The 21,988-nt window shown below is 36.0% G+C and overlaps 1 protein-coding gene across 1 annotated transcript in view; it reads left to right on the top strand.

The window, feature by feature from the left end:
• The window catches only part of LOC150088828 (transmembrane protein adipocyte-associated 1 homolog), a 194,872-nt gene that overhangs the window by 51,415 nt on the left and 121,469 nt on the right, over positions 1-21,988 (top strand). Inside the window, exons 3-4 of the mRNA XM_090370928.1 lie at positions 3,619-3,751; positions 16,963-17,052. Of these exons, the coding sequence (XP_090227054.1) occupies positions 3,619-3,751; positions 16,963-17,052 (223 nt within the window). The remainder of the gene's footprint in view (positions 1-3,618; positions 3,752-16,962; positions 17,053-21,988) is intronic.

Here is a 21,988-nt window from a genome sequence, read left to right as displayed (position 1 = left end):
TGTGGATTAGGCAGCAAACTTAAGTAAAGGACATTCTTATCAAAACTAAAGAACTAAAATGGTCTTGGGCAGGACACATAACTAGAAGACATGATGACAGATGGACTAAGAAAATAACAGAATGGTACCCAAGAGGAGCTAGAAGAAAACCTGGAAGACAAAGGCGGAGATGGATATATGAAATTCGTGAGTTTGTGGGTAGTAAATGGATGGCCAGTGCTCAAAACAGAAGGAACTGGAAAGTTGCTGGAGAGGCCTTCATCCTGCAGTGGATTGAAAATGGCTGATGATGATGATGATAGAAAAATTAGTCAGGCCATCCCAAATTTCATTAACATTAGTCCAATAAAAATCTAAGAATTATTATTTCTTTGTCTGTCCTTCTTCATATAATAACTCCCAGTGGATGGAGTTTCACGAAATTTTATATTTGGCTCTTTTAAAATAAACTGTTAGGCCTTTCCTAAATTTCATTAAGATTGGACCAATAGCAATGTCATGTAGACTATCCAACTGTATATTGTGCTGAAGCACTAGTTATTATGTTTGTTGTCGTATGCTGATTGGAAAAATAGATGAGTAGCATTATTGTGGTAGATATGCGGTGCCTCTGTAGCCAGGGGGGCAGGAGCAGTAGTGCGTAGCACACGCTTCTTGATTAGACCGGGGTTCAAGCCTGTGACCATCAAATACGGAGGATGCAGAAGGTCAAGGAATGACCACCACATATCCCTAGCCCGGATAAAGGGTGAGGGTTGACGTCAGGAAGGGCATCTGGCCGTAAAAATTGCATGCCAAAACAATAAAAACGCTGACCCCATATATAATGGGAAAAAGCGAGGACAAAAAAAAAAATTTATTGTGGTTGATGCCCAGAAAAAAAATGCTTTTGGTTTGTTCATAAAAGTTGTTGCTCTTTTGCTAGGATTTATAGTGTAACTTCAATATAAAGCAGGTGTCAAGTGACAACTTTAATACCCACATTATAGCGAAAAAAATGTTACCATTTTTTTTTCACAGTTTTTTAACATAAATCCACTTTATTTAGTAAATAAATACTTTATTTACTAATCTTTTATGAGTATACAAATTAAAATACAAAGTATTGAAGGTTATATCACTCCCTTTACATTCTACTAATACACAATGCTGTTATGGACTTACATTTTACGCATCCATCCAGTCATGTAATTGAATTTGTCAGAATTGATGATGCCACTTTTTTCAGTACATAATTCTTAATAGGGGTGAAATGCAATAAATGAAGATGTTCACTATCACTCTGAAGATAAATGAAGATGTTCACTGTCTCCAGTTGTAGTTGTAACTGGATAAATTGTAGCCAAGTATAATATGTAGCAAAGCACTGTACTGAGATCTGATCTGCCAGTTTTCAGAAAGTGTTTCCTGCAGGGATGGCAGAGGTAACATATTGCTTTACCGAGCAGTTTTCCTGGTTTATCTATCCTTAATACAGGCACTGAGGGAAAGGAATAGCAAGAGGTGGCTCATTTTGTGGCCATCAGGCTTACTTGACTCAACATTCATGGACTTCTTTTTGGGGACAAAAAAAAAGGATCACTTCACTGTTTTGATCGTAGATGAGCTGAAGAAAGAATTAGATATTATATGAAAAGCATCAACCCACTAATATTTGCCAACCTCTGCCATAAGTTCAAATAACATTTTAGTGTCAAACAATCAAAAATACCCATGTGAAGGTTCATGAGGGTGGGGAAAGCTTTTAGAGTTGCACTGTACTGGAAAAACACAAGATATTAATTGAAATAATTTAATACTATTAGTTTTGAAGTGTACTATTTCATTTTCAAGTACTTGTATTTAATAAAAAGACCAAGAAAATAATAAATAAAAAAAAGTTTTTTGTTGTTTATATACAATATTTACACTGTACTGGGTTGATTAATTTGGAAGAATGTTTTGAATAGTATCAGTGAAAGAACTTATGCTTTACTGAGATAATCTTGTCTCCTCTGTTAGCTAGTGCATTCAAAGAATGGGAAATTTTATAAAATAAGATAAAGACACTAACATTAATAAGATACTAACAGAAGGCATTATCCACTTGCTGAGACATTTCTTGTCTTCCATGCAGTTAGTTAAGAAACCCTTTTTAGTATTAGTAGTGGCATGTGATGCAAGGAAGCAAACTAATACAGCATCAGTCAAAAAGGGAGGAAAATTAAAAAAAACAAAACACTACCAATATCATTTGTTCATCTCCTCTAATAATTTGTTTAATTCTTTAAATTTATTTAACTACCCACTTCCACAGCACCAGTTTGTTCTAACAATCAGTTGTTCTCTGGCTGAAAGTAAATATTTGCACATCTATCCTGCATCCATCCTTTTTAAATTTAAATTTCTCCCCTTTTTTGTGCATTGCAGAAGTGGCTTAATTTACAGAACTGAAGTTTTTCTTGATAAGAGAACTATTTTGTGATCCTGACTAATCTTTGCTCTTCTCTGCACCCATTCCAAGATCCACATCCTTCCTCAAATGGGGCTTCCAGACCTGTATGCAGTACTCAGGATGCAGCCTAACCACTGCCTTGCATAACAGGATAATCACCTCTTTGTCCCTACTGGAAAATTCCTGTATATCACTCTATGAACACCATGAGCTAACCTAGCAACTCGGTTGCACTGCTCAGCGAACTTCATGTCAGACTGTACAATTACCCTTAGATCTTTTTCATTCTCCACTACTTTGAGTGTGGTAGCACCCAATTGGTTTATTATTCTGAAGTTACTATCATCTAAATGTGCAACACCTTGCATTTACCAATTTTAAACTTCTGTTGCCACTTCTTAGTACATCTGCCTAGTTTCTCTAATCTTGTTGCAGTAGCATACCCTGATGTTTGGTTTTAGGCACATTAGCAACTTAAGTCATATTGCACCATTATGTATTATGCCCATACATGTGTATGTTCACAAGCTAATTTGCATGTTGTGCTGGTTAAAAAAACCCGGAATAACCCGTGGTGAAAATCCTTGCACAATCTGAGATTGGCTAACTATTGCCTCAATTGAAGGAGACTTTAGAAATTCCTCCAGTTGTAGACTGGAATCAAAACCAGAAATGATGAAACTATGTATTGTCATAGAGGATGCATACCTTGATTCCTGTCATTAGCCACCATGCCAGCCTTTTTATCTTCAGTATTATTAATAAATATTGAAAACAGTAAGCAGACCTGTCACAAAACCATTAGGGACTGCACTAATAACACTATTCTGTGAAGAGTAACAGCCATTGATAACCACTCTCTGTCTCATATATATTGTTTGTTGATTTTTCTGCTAGTGTGGGGAAGGGGGAAAGTGGAACACAGTATACATCATAATTTACTTTAAAACTGCATGTTACTTTTTTTTTTTTTTTTTGATGGATGGATATAGGAAAGTGGCATTTTAGATTTGTATATTTGATTTTAAATAATATAACAAAGTAATAAAATTTACAAATTACACAAACAGTACAGTTTTCTCCCTTTGCATAAAGCAAACAAAACAATTTGATTAACTACATTTAAATTTATGTTTATTAGTTCTATTACTAATAAAGAAATACTTATTTTCTTATTTTTATAGTGTAAGAATATGGGACTTGATTATCATCATTCCTAATGTCCTTTTTTTGATCTTCTTGATTGTACGTTTTAACCGAGCATGTCTTAAACTGAGAGCTACCAGCAGTCCAATTTTTTCGGCCTTTTACATTTTGGTAAGAAAAATCATAAAAATATTTCATATTATAATAAAACTGTTTTAGGTGTTGTTAATTAAAATTAAAAATAGCTGATCTATTCAAAACAGAAGGTGCATTAATAGAAATAGGTATTGATTTATTAGTTATATAATTAGAGTGCATACATAAATATAATAAATAAAAATATTTCTTAACATTTTATGTAATTCTGCCTTTTACTGTAAACAGCTAGTATATACTGGGTTAGTCATAAGTCATTTAAACATATTTATTTCAGTATTTAATGTGAAAAAAATAAAAAATAGTTTCTATATTGTTCATTAAATAACAAAAACAAATCAAACAATTTTCCATTAGTTTTCAAAGTGGAAAATGCTATGGCATTGGACTTGTTGCTGCAAATGTCACTGTATAGCACTGTATTATCAAATTTTTGGTGAAAGGGAATGCAGGTTATGTGCAAAGTATGGGGAACAGGCCCTATCATGTATGAGTGTTTACCTGTCCATTTCCTTTTAAGTTTCAGGCAGCCACAAATCAGTCACTGATTGCTTGCTCATGCTCAGGCAATCAGTGACATAATCAATTTCATTGGCATGATCATTTGTCACATTCGGAAATTTATTTTGAAAAATTTTTCAAATTGCATTACAGTTTATGATATCACATCCAGGCTATATACGGAGTGTTTCAAAAGTGATGGTCAATAATTTAAAGGTGAACTGTACAGACTACAATATGCAAAAAAAAAGCCTAGTAAACATGGGTCCTTAAGTGAATTGTTTTTGAGATATTGCACATTTCTAGTTGGGATTCACCACTGACAAGGTGAACTATACAGAGTTGGGATCCACCGCTGACTTGTTTGTGTAGGTTAGGTTATGCTCATTCTCTCCATTTCCCCTCTCTCAATGCTCTGAGATGTAGCAGGCATGCTAGTACTTGTCAAAGGATAGTCAACATGGAAAGAGGTTACAGCAACGAAGAGTATGCGGACATGCACTTCATGTATGGTCAGGCATCGGCAGTGCACTCGAGGCTGCACATTTGTACCAAGAAGCATTTCCCCACCGAAGTTAGCCCAACAGATGCACATTCATCAGGGTACATCAATGCCTTAGAAAACATGGGCACTTCGCACATGGAGTACGAGCAGGTAGGCCCAGAAGCATAACACCTGATGTTTAGGAAAGGGTGTTAGAAAGAACATCCTGTAACATGTAACATCTGTAAAATCCTGTGGTGTTGAAACCAAAAATTAAAAATGTATTATCTTATGTTTAATAAAACTACCCTTAGCAAAGGATTCACAGCTTTTTTGCTAAACTAGTGCTCCCATAGTCAGTGGCAGATCTCAACAGAAAATGTGCATTATCTTGAAAACGGTTCATTTGTGGCCCGATGTTCATTGGGACTTTTTGCTTATTTTAGTTTGTACTTTTCACCTTTAAATTATTGACCATCATTTTTGAAACACCTTGTATAATGTTATTCAGGTGAAACAGTTATTCGTAGCCATTTCAAAAAAGTGTGTACAGAAACAGTGCCAAAAATGTTAACCTTCAGCTAGAAGGTGCAGTTCTTTGCTTTGTCCACAGAAAATTAACACTGATAATTCATTTCCGAAAAACAGAGCACTGAGTGAATCAGCACTAAGCGAGTGGCGTATTCCCATAAGGTAACATATCTATGCTATAGGATATTTTCTAATCAATAATAAATGGTAGTGAAAAGATGCACAAATGTCAGTCAAAATATTTAATATTCAAAAATTTGTATATATAAAATATTCTATATTACATATATAATTAAGTGGTAAGTAGCTACATCTTGTATCAAAATTAAATTTAAAATATGCCAATTAAAATCATGAATTTATTAATCTGGATAGCCCTGGGCTGTCTACTTTTTGTATCTTTGGAATGAAAAATGTGTCAATTTTGGGTTGTATTCCTGTCCTCTTGGGTCCAGTGGACCCAGTTCAAAGTTCAACTAATAAATTCTATAATTTTTACTCTATCGACACAGCTGAAACTCGCTATAGCTGAAGCCAGAACTGTTTTCTTCGATTTTCCCACTTCAATTTTCAAAAATTTCTATTGAATTTCGTGAAAATGACAAAAATGTGACATCAAGTGTGCATTTTTTTATTAAGCCTTTTCAGTTATTTTTACACCCAACCCTAATTTGCCTAAGGCTGATGAAACACGAAACTTCATTCGTTTGTTGTTTTAGCAAGTGCGCACCTATGTTTACAGGGAGATATTTCAATTTTGGGAGTGAAGCGCGTGAACGCTTCTGCAGTTCTCCACACAGCTCTGTTGAGAAGGCCAAAAAGAAAAAAGACAAATGCAAGCTACTGTTTTGTGGCACAAGAAACAAAGAAAGAATCGCAACAATAGTTTTAGAAAAAGAAAAAAAGGCCATATTCCTTTGTTCAATGTGTATTGCATCTACTAACACAGAATCAAGGAAATTCGTCTATTGGAAGCCACACTGGAAACGGGGAAAACTAATCACTACAATGTGCATTTGATAAAAACAGTTTGCTTTGTAATTGTTTTATGGAACTATATCAGAACAGCAGTTTCCTGAATGTATACTGTTCTGATACATATGCTGTTCCGAGCTGCAATAAAAAGATATACCCCAGTGAAAAATAGATTTACTCCCTCTCTCTTCTTTTGGTTTTACTGTGGGAAGGTTATTTCACACAATCCACCCATGACTGCTAAACGTGGTGCTGTTTCTTATATTCTCTCTCTATCTTGGCATCTTTGACTGTGTAGTCGTCCCAGAGTATAAACAGAAAATTTGTTTGTCGGAATGCTGCCTTGATGGCACCAATTATCAAATCTTTTACTGTCCTTCTAATTTACATTGTGTTCAGATAATCCACTTTGGGAAAATTTGAAAGTGCTACATCAATTAGGAGCAAAAACCGTTTCCCCCAACAAAATGAATTACTTTAGGTACAGTAAAGGACTACTACTGATGACTTTACTGGAAGGAAGTTTTGACAATAAAACAGCTGTACAAGGCGAAAACATGCAGTCACTCAAAAGAAAGTAACCATAGTCATTTGCATTCAAGGACAAGCTATACAGCAATGTTTGAAATTTATAATGCAGTTCACTTGCTAATATTTCCAGAGAGATTATTGCAAAATATTGTTCCCTAAAACAATTACAGTAAAGCAAAGTTGTTTTTTTATCAAAGGCGCACCGGACAAAAGTTGGACTTATTAGAATTTCAGCATCCTAGGATGAAGCTGAATTATTAACTTCAGCATCTGTAATGAAACGTCGTGCACACCAATATTGTTGGCTACAGCAATTACACAAAGCAACAAAGCAAAACATTGTAACAGAGCTATAATGCAAAATATTATTAGAAAGTATAAATGCAAAATATTGTAATAGGACAATAATACAAAATATTGTTCCCTAAAACAATTACAGTAAAGCAAAGTGGTGTTTTCATCAAATGCACAACGGACAAAAATCGGACTTATCAGAACTTCAGCATCCTAGGATGAAATTTACCTAGAGCTATAATGCAAAATATTGTTTCCTAAAACAATTACAGTAAAGCAAAGTAGTTTTTTTTATCAAATGTGCACTGGATAAAAATCGGACTTATCAGAACTTTGGCATCCTAGGATGAAGCTGATCTAGAGCTATAATGCTAGGATGAAGCTGACCTAGAGCTATAATGCAAAATATTGTGCCCTAAAACAATTACAGTAAAGCAAAGTGGTTTTTTTATCAAATGCGCACCAGACAAAAATTGGACTTATCAAAACTTCCACATCCTAAGACGAAGCTGACTTATTACAACTTCAGCATCTGTGATGAAACATTGTGCACACCGATATTGTTGGCTACAGCAATTACATAAAGCAACAAAGCAAAACATTGTAACAGAGATATTGTAAAAATGGAAAAAAAAAAGCTTGATTTTCTGTTTTGAAAAACAAAAATATCATATTTCCTTTCTTCAATATCCTCCGACCTTGTGGTCATTCGGAGTATAAACCTATCCTCTTGTCTTCTAAGTTGTGTTCAGATGATGATTCTTTGGGAAAATTGGAGAGTGCTTACATCAGTTCTAAGCAAAAACCGTTTCCATACCCACAACATAAGGAATTACTTGGAACAACAAAGGACTGTTTGATTTTAATTTATTAGACCTTCAGCATTTGTGATGAAACAGACTTATTAGAACTTCAGCATCTGCTGCTGAAACAGATTTATTAGAACTTCGGCATCTGTGATGAAACAGATTTATTAGAACTTTAGCATCTGTGATGAAACAGACTTATTAGAACTTTGGCATCTGCTGATGAAACTGATTTATTACAACTTCAGCAATCTATGATGAAACAGACTTCGTTTGCACAAAAGGTGAGATGCATGCGAAGTTCCTTCGACATAATTTTTCAAAGTTTATAATGCAGCTAATGATAGAAATATTTTCTGGAAATTTTGTTAGAAGATAAAATATACATTCAGAAAACGTCCTGCAAACCAATATTATTGGCTACAATTATGTAATTGCAAATATTGGCAGAAAGTAAAACTGTAAAATATTGTAAAAAAGGCAATAATGCAGAATATTGTTCCTGAAAACACTTACAGTAAACCAAAGTGTTTTTTTTTTTTTTTTTTTGTCAAATGCACATAACACATAATGTTGTCAGTTTTACACCAGATTTTTTTTTTTTTTTTTTTTTTTTTTTGTTTCTTTTTCCGCTGTGGCTTTCAATAGATGAATTTCCTTGAGTTTGTGCTAGTAGATACAATACATATTGAAGAAAGGAAATACGATATTTTTGTTTTTCAAAAACAATTTGTTGCAATTCTTTTGTAATTGTTGCGAACAACAATTTCGAAAAGCAGTAAAGCAAAATGTTGTAACAGAGCTATAATACAAAATATTGTTCGAAAGTAATGATGCTCAAATGTTTGTTTTCTATGAAAGTTGCTTACATTTTTATTTTCTCCTTGAATCACCTTGGTAACGCTAATGACGTAAGCTTGACCAGTCAATTATAGCTCCGTGTGTGTTGGTTTGTTTTAACCAGTGGCACCAAGATGACATGCCAAATTCAAACAAATGCAGTGACGCGTTATATAATCAAAGTGAACAGGCTGTTTTTTGCGATCATAATTTCATAAAATGACTTATGATCATACGTTTTTGAATGAATTAATAGTTTTTGCTGCAATCTAAAGGTAGGAAATCAAAGAGTATACTTCTGTTTATGTAAATTGAGTAGAAATTATAGAAATTATTAGTTTTTTTTCAGGTGGGCAATTTTCAAGTTAGGGTTAAAATTACAGTTACTGAGGGACCAGATAAAAATAGGGTTAAAGTGCCAATTAAAATCATGAATTGATTAATCTGGATAGCCCTTTGATTCTTTGGAATCAAAGGGCTATCCAGATATTTAGATTCTCTGGAATGAAAAATATGCCAATTTTGGGTTGTATTTCATCGCTCTTCCTCTTGTAGAAAATCATTTAGGAATTCATTTCACTCTTTAAATTTCTTATTGCCTTGGAACTTCGTTCCATGTCAGGATCATTCTTCCGGAAATAATCACACATTTTTTTCAAAGTGTTTGAAAGCTTTACCAGGTCCTTTTGCACTTTATCAGTGAATCGTCTGATATTCGGATAACACTCAAGTCAAGTGGACTCAATTTTGGTGAAGTCCGGACGGTCTGTGACAGCCAAATCCTCTGCTTGCACCTTCACGATGGTGGGGACTGTTAGTAATTCTAGGTATAACCCCCATGCGCAACCACACTGTGGGTGACCACCCAGGTGTGAACCAACGTAAGCAGGGGTCGAGGTGTGGCACCCACACCACACGGAGGAATGCCACCAATCTGTGTTACCAGGCAATACTAGGTGGTAGATGACCTGGTGCAATACCACCACTTTGCTTATTGGAAGCTTGAAGTGGTGGAACCCATGTTTAGTCTCCAGAGCTAAGTTCCAGTCAACCCTTCCAACAAGCAGTATGATTGATGTCTTTTGAGGTTATGATGAACACTATGGCAGGATCCAAACTTCCTTACATTTCGAGGGTACAGCTCTAAAATGGAGTTTGCGGGCCAGCCACTAGTTAGTACACCAGATCGAACCTATTGGTAACTCTCTAGGAGGCTTCCAGATCAGCTAGTGTATATGCAGGGGGCATTGTCAAGGCCATGTTATGTCAAGGGTCTGAGTATATTCTTACCATGTGTATGCCATATCCAAAAATTTCATTACTTCATACAGCATGCCCCCTGCCCCCTCCCACTTTTTCTTACTATTGAATACACCATGAATTGTCAAACTAATAGACAAACTTACCTGCAAAAAGATTTACACCTCCCAAACACTTCCTAGTTCATTTCACAATTACATGTGGTCTCAATTCTAATCTCACTGATGTCCATTTCCACTTTCTGCCAAACCCCATGTACTTTTTCTGACAGAATCTCAGTTATCGGTTGATTCAACCACTTCTCCTCTCAGTTGCCCAAATTATTTGCTGTATGATTCCTTTGGCCTAAAAGGTGGTACTTGTGCATATGTCCATTCCGATATTACCTGTCAGAGACTTGTAATTTGAAATCTCCTCTTTTCGATCTTTTCTGGCTTAAAATCTCTCTAACTCATTCTGTCAAATTCATCTGTTGTCTCTACCATTATCCCAACTCCACTAATCACTTGGAACTCTTTGACTTTCTTTCTTTGCAACTTAACTTTCTCCAGTCCAACTTTCCTAACAGTGAGGTAATTTTCCTTGGTGATTTTAATGTTCACAACTCCAACTGGCTTCCATTTTCTAGTCACACAGACTCAGCTGGTCGAGATTCTGAGGCTTTTGCAATTACTAATGACCACGCACAGATTGTTCATTTACCTACCAGAATGCCGGACAATTCTAACCATACAGCCAACACACTGTACGGTTAGAATTGTGATCAGGTTGTGATCTGAGGTGCTTCCTAAACAACCCTTCTAAATACATGGTCGAAGTGAATAGTCCTTTAGGCACCTGAGATCACAACTTGGTGATTGTTTCTTCTTCAGTGGAACCTTTATTTCATGGCTATTCCCAACCTCGTATTTTTTGGCATTACAAGAATGCAAAATGGGATGACCTGCATGATTTCTATTCTTCTTTTTCTTGGTCGGATTACAGTACGCAAACTTCTGATGTCAACATTTGCTCGGATCGTGTTAGTCAAATTATTCTTGTAGGAATGGAATCCTTTATTCCACACTCCAACCGCAGTTGAGCTAGCCTTGGATCATATACAAACCACCCACCACAAAAAATATATTATATGTACCAGTTCTCTGAGTTCATTGCAGGCTTTATCATCAATGAGGTTCAACCTTCACCCTGTCCTGACCTGGATACAGCAGAAGCTGCGCTTCCTTTCACAATATGAATTTGATGTTCATTTCTGCTGGATCCCAGGCCACATTGGGATCTCAGGAAATGATTTGGCAGACACTGCAGCCAAATCAGTGAACCTCTTCAACTCTTGCCTGTTAGTCCTCAATACAGACTACAGGCAAGTAATTCAAAAGAAACTTGTATCCCAATGGCAACACTCATAGCATGGACAGGCTGCAAACAAGTTATATGAGATTAAGCCTGTAATTGAACATTGGCAGTCTAGTCTGCGCAACAACCGTAAAGAGGAAATTGTTCTATCTCAGCTCTGCATAGGACATCATCACTTGACACATTGCTATCTACTGAGGGCAGATGACATTATCACTTGACACATTGCTATCTACTGAGGGAAGACGACCATCATATGTGTAGAAATTGTGACACCATTTTAACAGTCCATCATATTTTAATTGAATTTCCGTGTTTTTATAATGACCATCGTTTATGTTTTAGCCATCTGTCTGAGCCTTATACACTCGGACAGATTTTATCGGGCAATGACATGTTAGCTATATTTAAGTTTTTACAACTTATTAATCTAAATAACTTTATCTAGAATGTTTTTATCATTTTATGCTTTATAAACTTTTTATATCGTATACTCTTTCACAATAATAGATAAGCAATTATATTATACTTTTATATTTTACACCTTTTTGACTTGGCGCATTATAGCCTTAGATGCTAATGTGCCATAATATCCTAAAACAACCCACCAACCTATCCACACTCCACTTTAAAATCTCATTCTTTATATAAACTTTGTTTTTCCAATAAATGTGCTAAGGCTGTTCAAGAGAAGAATGTTGCATATTGTAATTGGCTTGCTTCCAATTCTTCAGTTTCATTTTCTGCCTACACAAGAGCTCACAACAATTGTAAAGCAGTTATTAATCAGTCCAAACTAAATTTTGAACAGGCTAAGAGTAAAAAACTTGCTTCTTGCCCTAATGGTAGCCGAGCATTCTGGTCTCTTGCCAAAGCAAGAGCAAGAGACCAGAATATTGACCGCAACTTTTGCCCATCTCTGCTCCCACCTCTGTTAAATCCAGATAGTTCTATTGTCACTTCAGCCAAGGATAAAACTGATCTTCTAGCATCTGATTTTTCTTCCAACTGATGTACAAAGTATTAATGATCTTGGTAAAACACCTCCGACATGATCTGAGCAACATTTGCTCAGATCATGTCAGTGAAATTATTCTTGTAGGAATGGAATCTTTTATTCCACACTCCATTTTAAAATCTCATCATTTATCTAAAACTTGGTTTTCCAATAAATGTGCTAAGGCTGTTGAAGAGAAGAATGTTGTATATCATAATTTGCTTGTTTCCAATTCTTCAGTTTCATTTTCTGCCTACACCAAAGCTCGCAACAGTTGTAAAGCAATTATAAATCAGTCCAAACTAGATTTTGAACAGGCTAAGAGTAGAAAACTTGCTTCTTGCCCTAATGGTAGCCAAGCATTCTGGTCTCTTACCAAAGCTATTGGCTGCAACTTTTGCCCATCTCTGCTCCCATCTTTGTCAAAACCAGTTGGTTCTATGTCGCTTCAACCAAGAATAAAGCCGACCCGCTAGCATCCCATTTTTCTTCCAACTCATGTATTAATGATCTTGGTAAAACACCTCCCACCATTCCCAACACACTCCATTCAATGCCTCCTGTGGTCTTCCATCAAAATGCTGTCCGGAGGATTTTGACGAATCTTGATGCTAAGAAAGCTCCAGGTCCTGATGGTATTTCTCCACTTGTTCTGAAAACATGTGCTCCTGAACTTATTCCTGTTCTTTGCCGCCTTTTTTCACTTTCTTATTCCAAAGGTGTTTTTCCTTCTGCTTGGAAATTTGCTGATATTCAGCCAGTTCCTAAAAAGGGTGACAAATTGCTCCCATCCAATTATTGTCCCATTGCAATTACTTCTACTCTTTCTAAAGTAATGGAGAAATCAATTAACCACCAACTCTTAAACTATCTAGAAACCTTCAGTCTGATCAACGATCGCCAGTATGGATTCCATCAGTGTCGATCCACTGGTGATATTCTGGCTTATGTTACCCATTTATGGAAAAATTCAATGGAAAAGTTCTGTGAAACACAAGCGGTTGCTCTTGACATCTCAAAGGCTTTCGATCGTGTTTGGTATAAAGGTCTTCTAAACAAGCTTCCATCTTATGGTTTGCCAGCTGTTTTTTGTAATTGGTTATCCATTTTTCTCTCTGACCGCTCACTGAGAGTGATAGTAGATGGCTCTCTGTCTTCTAACTTCTCCACTAATGCTGGTGGCCCCCAAGGTTCAGTTCTTTCCCGCCACTCTTTTCTTCTTTTATATTAATGACCTTCTTCGATTGACCGGAAATCCTGTCCATAGTTTTACTGATGATAGCACACTGCATTCTACTTTCCAATATGAGAAACCTCGCCTAATCAGTTTCAACTTCTCGAATATCCGCTACCAATTCCTTAAATGCCGATCTCCAGGTAATTCTCCAGTGGGGCAAAGACAATTTTAATTGATTTTAATCCTTCTAAAACTCAGTCCTGTCTTATATCTCGCAAAAGGGATTCTTCTGCTCCTGTGCTTATCTTTGGTGACACTCTGATTTGTAGGCAAAATGATATATCTCTTTTGGGGATTACCTTGACTTCTTATCTCTTTTGGCACAAGCACATTACAAATATTGCTCTCTCTGCATCTAAAAAACTTGGTTTTTTCTTTCGCTCTCAGCGTTACTTTTCTTCCAAACAGCTGTTCACTCTGTACCAATCGCAAATCCACTCTACCGTGGAATATTGTTCCCACATCTGGGGGCAGTGCTCCCAAAACCTCTCTCAGGCTTCTAGATTCCATTCAGAAGAGGGCAATTAGGTTAATTAATGACTCATCTCTACAGAATTTCTGCACTCTCTGTCTCATAGACATTCTGTTTCTGCTGCATGCCCTTTCTACAGATACTTCCATGGGCACTGCTCTTCTGAATTGGCTTCTATAATTCTTGCTCTCTCTTTCAAAGCAATCTGAACATTTGCCACCACCAGCCAACATCCATATACTGTCCAACTTTAAACTCACAGAACCAACTTTTCATCTTCCTTGTTTATTCATTCAACTGCCTTTTTCTGGAACAACCTTCCTTCTTACTTATTTCCTGAAAATTGCAGTGTACAGAAGTTCAAGTCTAATGTCAACAAATATTTTCTTTCATCTTCCCAACCTCCAACCCATGCACGGTACTAAGTACTATAGGTTCTAATACCTCTTGTGTTTGGGGTTTTCATAAAAAAAAAAAAAAAAAAAATCTTGATCATCTTCTCCCTCAATTGCAACACTTGTTCTTTTGTCATTTCCATGAGTTCTTCATTAAAGGGGCCATCCCTGTTGTTGTTGATCTCTTGTACATCGTCATCATCAATTTCATGTAATTCTGCTTATTTTCTGAGCTCAACAGTTTGCACTTTAAAATCTTTATCCAAATTATCAGGTTCTTGGGAATCCTGTATGCAATCCTTCCAAACTTTCATCCACACTCCATTCATGGTATTCTGAATCACTTCATCCCAGGCACTTGAAATGTTGTAGATGGCAATTTTAACGTTGTAAGATTTCCAAAACTCCTTTAGGCTTGGTACATTTTCACCAGTGTTGATGGCTTTAATATCTTGGGAAAAGATGTTCCTTAGGTAGTAAGCTTTAAATGTGGAAATAACATCTTCATCTATTGGTTGGATCAGAGATGTAGTGTTTGGAGGCATGTAAAATATTTTTATGATTGTTCAAGTCTTCTAAGCTCTCTTTGCTTGGATGTCTTGGCATGTTGTCCATGATCAGAATTTCTTTGTAATCAAGGTTGTTTTTCGCACAATACCTTTCCACTGCAGGACAGAGAAATTGAGAGTACCAATCAATGAAAAGAGGGCTGGTTACCCAAGCTTCTTTATTAGCCTTCCAAATTGCAGGTAGGTTTGATTTAGTGAAACCTTTAAGAGCCATTGGATTTTTGAAATGGTAAACTAAAAGGGGTTTTGATTTTAAATCCCCCACAGCATTACCACACAACAATAAAATCAACCGATCCTTCGCCGCTTTGAAGCCTGGCATGTTTTTTTCTTCTTTTGATATGAAACTTCTTTCAAACATTCATTTCCAAAAAAGTCCTCTTTCATCTGTGTTAAAAACTTATTGAGCAGTGTAACACCCCTCTTCAATAATTTTAATAAGTTCTTTTTTGAAAGTTTTCGCTCCTCTCTTGCAGCTTCTTCCTGGGTTGCTATGTCATATAGGTTATAGCACTTTTTAAATCTATCTAACCAGTCCTTACTAGCATTAAATGGTTCCACATTTTTTCGAGGTGAGCTTTCTTATATAGGCTAATCACATTTTCTTTAAAATTAATGGAATTCTGCGTTGGATATTATCTTCAATAAAATTATTTAGAAGTCTCTTCATTTCAATCATAATAGCCAGCCTGGCCCTGGTCAATTTAGTTGCCTGCAGTGGAACAGCTGTCTTTCCTGCTTCTAAAATTAATTTTTTATTTTTTATAATTGTTCTTACAGTTGAACCTGCCAGTCCTAAATTATTGCACACATCCATTTGTCACTGGCCAGAATCAATTCACTTCAAAACGTCTAATTTAATTTTCAAACTCAATCTTTTTATTACTTTTGTAGTCTTCATGCCACATCCAGACATTGTTGCTTTTTCATTCTTATCCACCATTATTAATTCCTCGGAAATGTAACTGCATTGCATTAATTACGATACAATTTTCGAGTAAACTGTCTATTACAGACTATGTCTAATACTGTACTGAGTCATGGCTAGACTTTGGATAAATGCATGTAACACAAATATTACAAGCAGTACTGCATATTCCTTAACTGGATCGTTTTTTCAAATGTTGATCTCGGAATTATGTAACAAGTCACTGGACTGCAATAAAATTAGCGTGGGAGAAAATTTTACCGAGCGTGGGAAAATTTGTCAAGTTGCCATGGGAAACATTTTAATGCTGTTTTGCTATTCATTCTCATGCTATCGACTACATCAGATGAAATGTTTTCATTAAATATGCCAAAAATTCAATCTGTACACTGGTAAAAGAGCGTTATAGTGAGGTGTGATACCATTATAGTGAATCAGCATAAAGTGAACTGCATTATGATGAGGGCCTACTGTACTACATTAACTTGATATAAGTGCACCACTTTACTTCTGAAAACAGTTAAGCATGAAGTGGTGCTGCAAAGACTTCCTGCCACCCAGAAAAATTGAAGACCCAGCAGTCAGCTGATAAAAAAAAGACTGGGGAGACTGTCAAAACAGATCTTCCTACTATGTGACAACAGATAATGTGTACCACAACTCTGTCAACAGTGGCACTTGTAACCTTGGTCTGGAAAATCGTGAGTTGTCCTCCTTACCACCTGGACTTGGATCCCAGTGATATTTTCACCGCTTTGAGCCGGCGCCTCCGTAGCCAGGTGGGAAGGAGCAGCAGTGCGTAGCACACGCTTCTTGATTAGACCGGGGTTCGAGCCCGTCACCACCAAATACGGAGGATGCGGAAAGGTCAGGGAATGACCACCGCACCGGAGCAATATGGCCTTAGTTGCTAATGCTCCTAAAAACCAAATAACAAAAAACAAAATAACCACTTTGAGCCATGAAAAAAGTTTAAGAACTTTTTCTTTTTAAAAGCATATTGTGATTACAGTTATTGAACTGAGTTTTTTTTTCTTCTTTCACTTTTAGGTTGGCATGAATGCTGTTGTTAGCGTAGTTCGATGCATTGTATCCATGACTGTTAATGCTACAGTGCCAGGTGGAGAAATTGCAGATAAAGTAAGTAATGCAGTCAATTCCGGCTATTTGGGACACATTGGGACTAGTGCATTTTGGCCCAATTAAGCGGCTGCCCCAATTATGCGAAGTTTCACGTAAATAGTTAAAAATACAGCTTTACGATTGATTCTTCTGTACGATCAAATCACGTTACGATGGACTCACCATAGTAAAGTACCGTTCACTATACGATATGTAGTAAGCGCCGGTCATTGCGATCATGTTTGTGAATTAAAGTTTAATTCTATTAAACAGCAATTGTAATTAGTGAAAACAGGAGAAATATTATGCACACGCAATAAAAGTAAAGATATACTGTATTAAGTACAAATTTACACTTTATTACGTTACCAATTAAAAAATTAAATGATACATGAAAATCCGAAGAATATTTTCCACAGGTTTAGATAAAGAAAAAGAAATTTACACTTACGTGCATAGCTTAATTAATACGTACTGTAATCTGTACATACTAACTAGTTGACATTTCTATTCACTGACATATGTGGGTGGGGGTTAAAATTTAAAACAGTAAAAAATATAAGCAATCAATAACAGAGAACACGGCATACACAAATCACAAGTAACACGATACGTGCAAGTGAGAACGGAGTTACAAGTTACGAAGCTTAAAAAATAACAATGAAGAGCAGATTCTGAAAATTAATTTTTTTATATGATCGAAGCACTAACAGATAAACCTATTAAAATGGGGCCTGCTAATTGTTTTTATTGTTTTATGGTTGTGACCTCCAGAAATCCGACCGAACCATGTGGTATGGTCGGAGACAATCGTAGGGTAACCTCAAGTGCTGCAGTCTCCTGCCCCGATTAAACGGCATGTTGTCCCAATTAAGCAAAGTAAACCCTGGCTATTTTCTTGATTGGGTTCTGTTCTTTAAGATTTGTCCCAAATAAATGGCTGCCCCGATTAATCAGTGGCCCAAATAACCAGAATCCGCTGTATTTGATTATTATTTTAAACTGTACTAATCTCTATAATTTATTGGTTATTTTTATTTATTTTTTTTATAATTTTTATTGTATTGACATATTTTTGGCCTTGGGTATCATGAGACTCTATTTATTTATTTAACCTATTGTTCTGCATATTGAATTCTGTAATATGAATAGGCACATACATGTATTGAGCCTCCCAAGTCTTTAAATGCTTATAGCACACGCATTTATGATATTTCTCATTAAATTTGCTTCTTTTTTTTAATTCGTTCCAAAAAAATTCTGACATCTATAAAAATAAAATATCATATTCATAATATAACTAGTTTTTAAAAAATAAATAAATATATTCATTATCTGAGCAATTATACAGGTGTTTTTAAAACCACACATTTTTGATGATTCTAATATGGCCATATATGAACATTTATGATTAGGTTTCATTTTTCTTGGTCAGTAGTACTGTAAGCATAAGTACAAAATAAATGCAAGTATTGTAAAAAATAAGTATATTCTAAACACTAAAAATAAAATATATTCATAATTATCAGCTGCTTTTTTTCCCCTAATTATAAATTGTAATAACAAATGGAGACTTAGAGCATCTTTGCAGACTGACTTTTAGAACTCATAATATGGCTACCTGCAAATATTTCTTATTAATTTTTTTCTTGGGTCAGTAATATTAAATCATTGTGAAAATAATATACCATTCTCTTAATCATAGCTATTTTTAAACAAATGGTAACCTAATTGGCCACACACAAGTCCATACAAAGAAACAATGCAGTGAGTGCAAAGCACTCAAGTCTCAACTCAAGGAGGAGAGAATGTTGGGAGGGGAGTTTTGGGAGAGACCTGATGAAAAATTACATTAATAATTTAAGCTTTGAATCAGATGAATGTTTCCTGATGAATTTGTACAACCATTATATAGTTGTTATACCATTAAAGGAAAGTGCAAATTTGAATCTAAATCAATCTGCAGTCATTATTTTGATGCAGTACAGTAAACTCTCAATTTTATGAATTAATAGGTGTGGTCCATTAAATCAAAAGAGTGGGTTTTTTTTTTTTTTTTTTTTTTGGGGGTTTTTTTTGAGACTGTTTGTATTTCCGTTTAATTGAAAATTTACACAGTCATTTGGTATATGTATGTGTTAAAAGCACTGAAATAAAGTTAAACTACAAAAACAAACAAACTTGACTTTCTTGTTGATACATAGTAGAAGTTAGAGGGGCTAAGAGAGGAACAGGTATCCTGTGTGTTATCAGACACTCAGCCTAAAACACTGATGGATCCAATATCTCTCTATTACAGAAGATTTAGGAGAAGTCCAGTTGGCCTGCCTCCCTAAAATCCACTCATGCACACCTTTTCGATGGTAAACCCTGTTACATCACTTAGGTGGCAACAAACGTGTAGAGTGGTTCTCTTCAAGACGCCTGGTCAGCGTGAAGAGAAAAAGACCAAACCCTCCAGCATATGACAGCACAACAAAACAAATGGCCCTCAGTCCCCAGCAGCTTTCACTCTCCCTCTTACGGCAGCGAGAGGATCAGAGTGGAAGCAGAGGGTGCTAAGAATCTCTGGGTACGACCAGGCTGTCATGCACGGAAACTGAACTTGGCCTGTTTTAACGTAAGATCACTCATCGGTGAAGACAGGATATTAGAGCTGGAAAAGGAATTAGAAAATGTGAATTGGAATATCATCGGTTTGGCTGAAACAAGAAGAAATGAATCACTTATAAGTTTATCAAGTGGAAATCTGCTGTACACCAATGGAAACAGTGAAAGGAGTGAAGGTGGAGTTGGGTTTCTGGTCCATAAAGATTTTAAAAACAACATTTTGGAATTCAAAAGTACATCACCAAAGGTGTCAAGACTAATACTCAAGATTTCTAAGCGGTACAAGCTAAAGATTATAATGATTTATGCACCAACATCAAGCCATGATGATTAAGAGGTTGAAGAAATGTACACCGAAATTGAGAGTCTTCTAGATGAGCAGAAAACCCACTACACTATTATTATGGCGGACTTCAATGCTAAGGTTGGAAAAAGACAAAACAGCGCAGAAAGGGGAACTATAGGAAATTTTGGAATTGGTGAAAGAAATGAAAGAGGTGAAAGACTTATGGAATTTGCAGAATCTCGAGGACTGTCAGTAATGAACACTTTTTTCAAGAAAAGGGTGAACAGAAAGTGGACATGGAAGAGTCCAAATGGATTAACAACTAATGAAATCGACTTCATCCTCACTAACAGAAGATATATTGTGAATGATGTTACCGTCCTGAATAAGGTAAATGTTGGAAGTGATCACAGAATGGTAAGATGTACACTTGATATAGATGTAGGAAAGGAAAGGAAAAAACTGACTCGAGTAAATAATACAAAGGTCTTTGAGATAACAGAAGAGGAGAAAAAGCAGTATGTACTGGAACTTAAGAACAAGTTTGAGCTTCTGCAGACTGCTCAGGACCAAGATATCGACGAGGAATATTATAACTTTCTGAAAGTGATAAAGCCCACGAAACCTATAGGGAAAAAGAAATCCAAAGAAGAAAAAATTTGTCAAGAAATACTTGTTATGATGAACCGAAGGCGAAAAATGAAAAGATAAACACTGACAAGGAGAAAATTGAGTATACTGAGTTATGCCAAGCCATTAGAAAGAGACTCACAGAGGACATAAGAAGATTTAACACAAGAAAAGTGAACAAGCATTAAGGGAAAACAAAGGATTTAAATCAGCAGTAATACAGAAAGACAAATGATACTGAAACTGAAGAATAGCGAGGGTGTACTTATAAACAGCAGAGAAGGCATAATTCAAATAGCAGAAGACTACTATAGAGAATTATACAAGGAACAAGGGAATGATGCCAGCAGTGGGGAAGATGGATTGCAAAGTAGCAACACATACGACATACCCGATATTCTTCCTGATGAGGTAGAACATGCATTGAAGAAAATGAAGAATCAGAAAGCCCCGGGGGAAGATGAAGTTACTGTGGAGTTGTTAAAATTGGGAGGAAGAGACATAACACAAAAACTGGCAAGGCTCTTCACAAAGTGCATTCGAAAAGGTGTGATGCCTAAGCAGTGGAATAATGCAATCATAATTTTGCTGCATAAGAAAGGAGATAAATTAGAAATTGGAAATTATAGACCAATTAGCTTGTTATCCCACATCTACAAGTTGTTCACAAGGGTCATTACTAACAGATTAGAAAGAATACTTGATGAGAATCAACCGAAAGAGCAAGCTGGCTTTAGGACAGGATTCTCAACTATGGATCACCTTCACGTAATGTCACAGCTAATGGAGAAAGCAAATAAATATAAAACACCATTATGCCTGGCATTTGTGGATTATGAAAAGGCATTTGACTCCATACAGCATAAGGCAGTGTTTCGAGCACTGGAAAGACAAGGCATACATACCCCACATATTATGATTTTGAAGAATATATATGAAAATGCCACCTCCTTTATTAGACTAGACAAAGACAGTAGGAAATTTAAAATCGAAAAAGGAGTTCGACAAGGAGACACAATATCTCCGAAGCTGTTTACTGCTGCCCTCGAGGAAGCTTTCAGAAGATTAGACTGGTCGCAGAAAGGAGTCAGTGTGAACGGAGAGTACCTAAACCATTTACGATTTGCAGATGACATTGTGGTCATAAGCCACGATCCCAAAGAATTAGAGGAAAATCTTAATCAGTTATGCACAGTTAATAAGAATTTTGGACTAAAGATGAATATGGCTAAAACAAAAGTAATGATGAACAAGTATGCCACAGAAAGGGATATAATGATTGTAGGAGCAGTAATTGAAAAGGTGGAGTCATATACTTATCTGGGACAAGTTATTAGCTGTAATAATGATAAATGGCTAGAAGTCAAGAGAAGGATAAATTTTGGATGGATAGCATTCAGGAAATATAGTCACATACTGAAGAGCAAT

The sequence above is a fragment of the Mastigoproctus giganteus genome, chromosome 3 (assembly GCF_048544385.1).
Source record: "Mastigoproctus giganteus isolate SK-2022 chromosome 3, ASM4854438v1, whole genome shotgun sequence".
Lineage (NCBI taxonomy): Eukaryota > Metazoa > Arthropoda > Arachnida > Uropygi > Thelyphonidae > Mastigoproctus > Mastigoproctus giganteus.
Note: the sequence above shows the minus strand (reverse complement) of the source record. Positions and strands in the feature narration are given on the sequence as shown.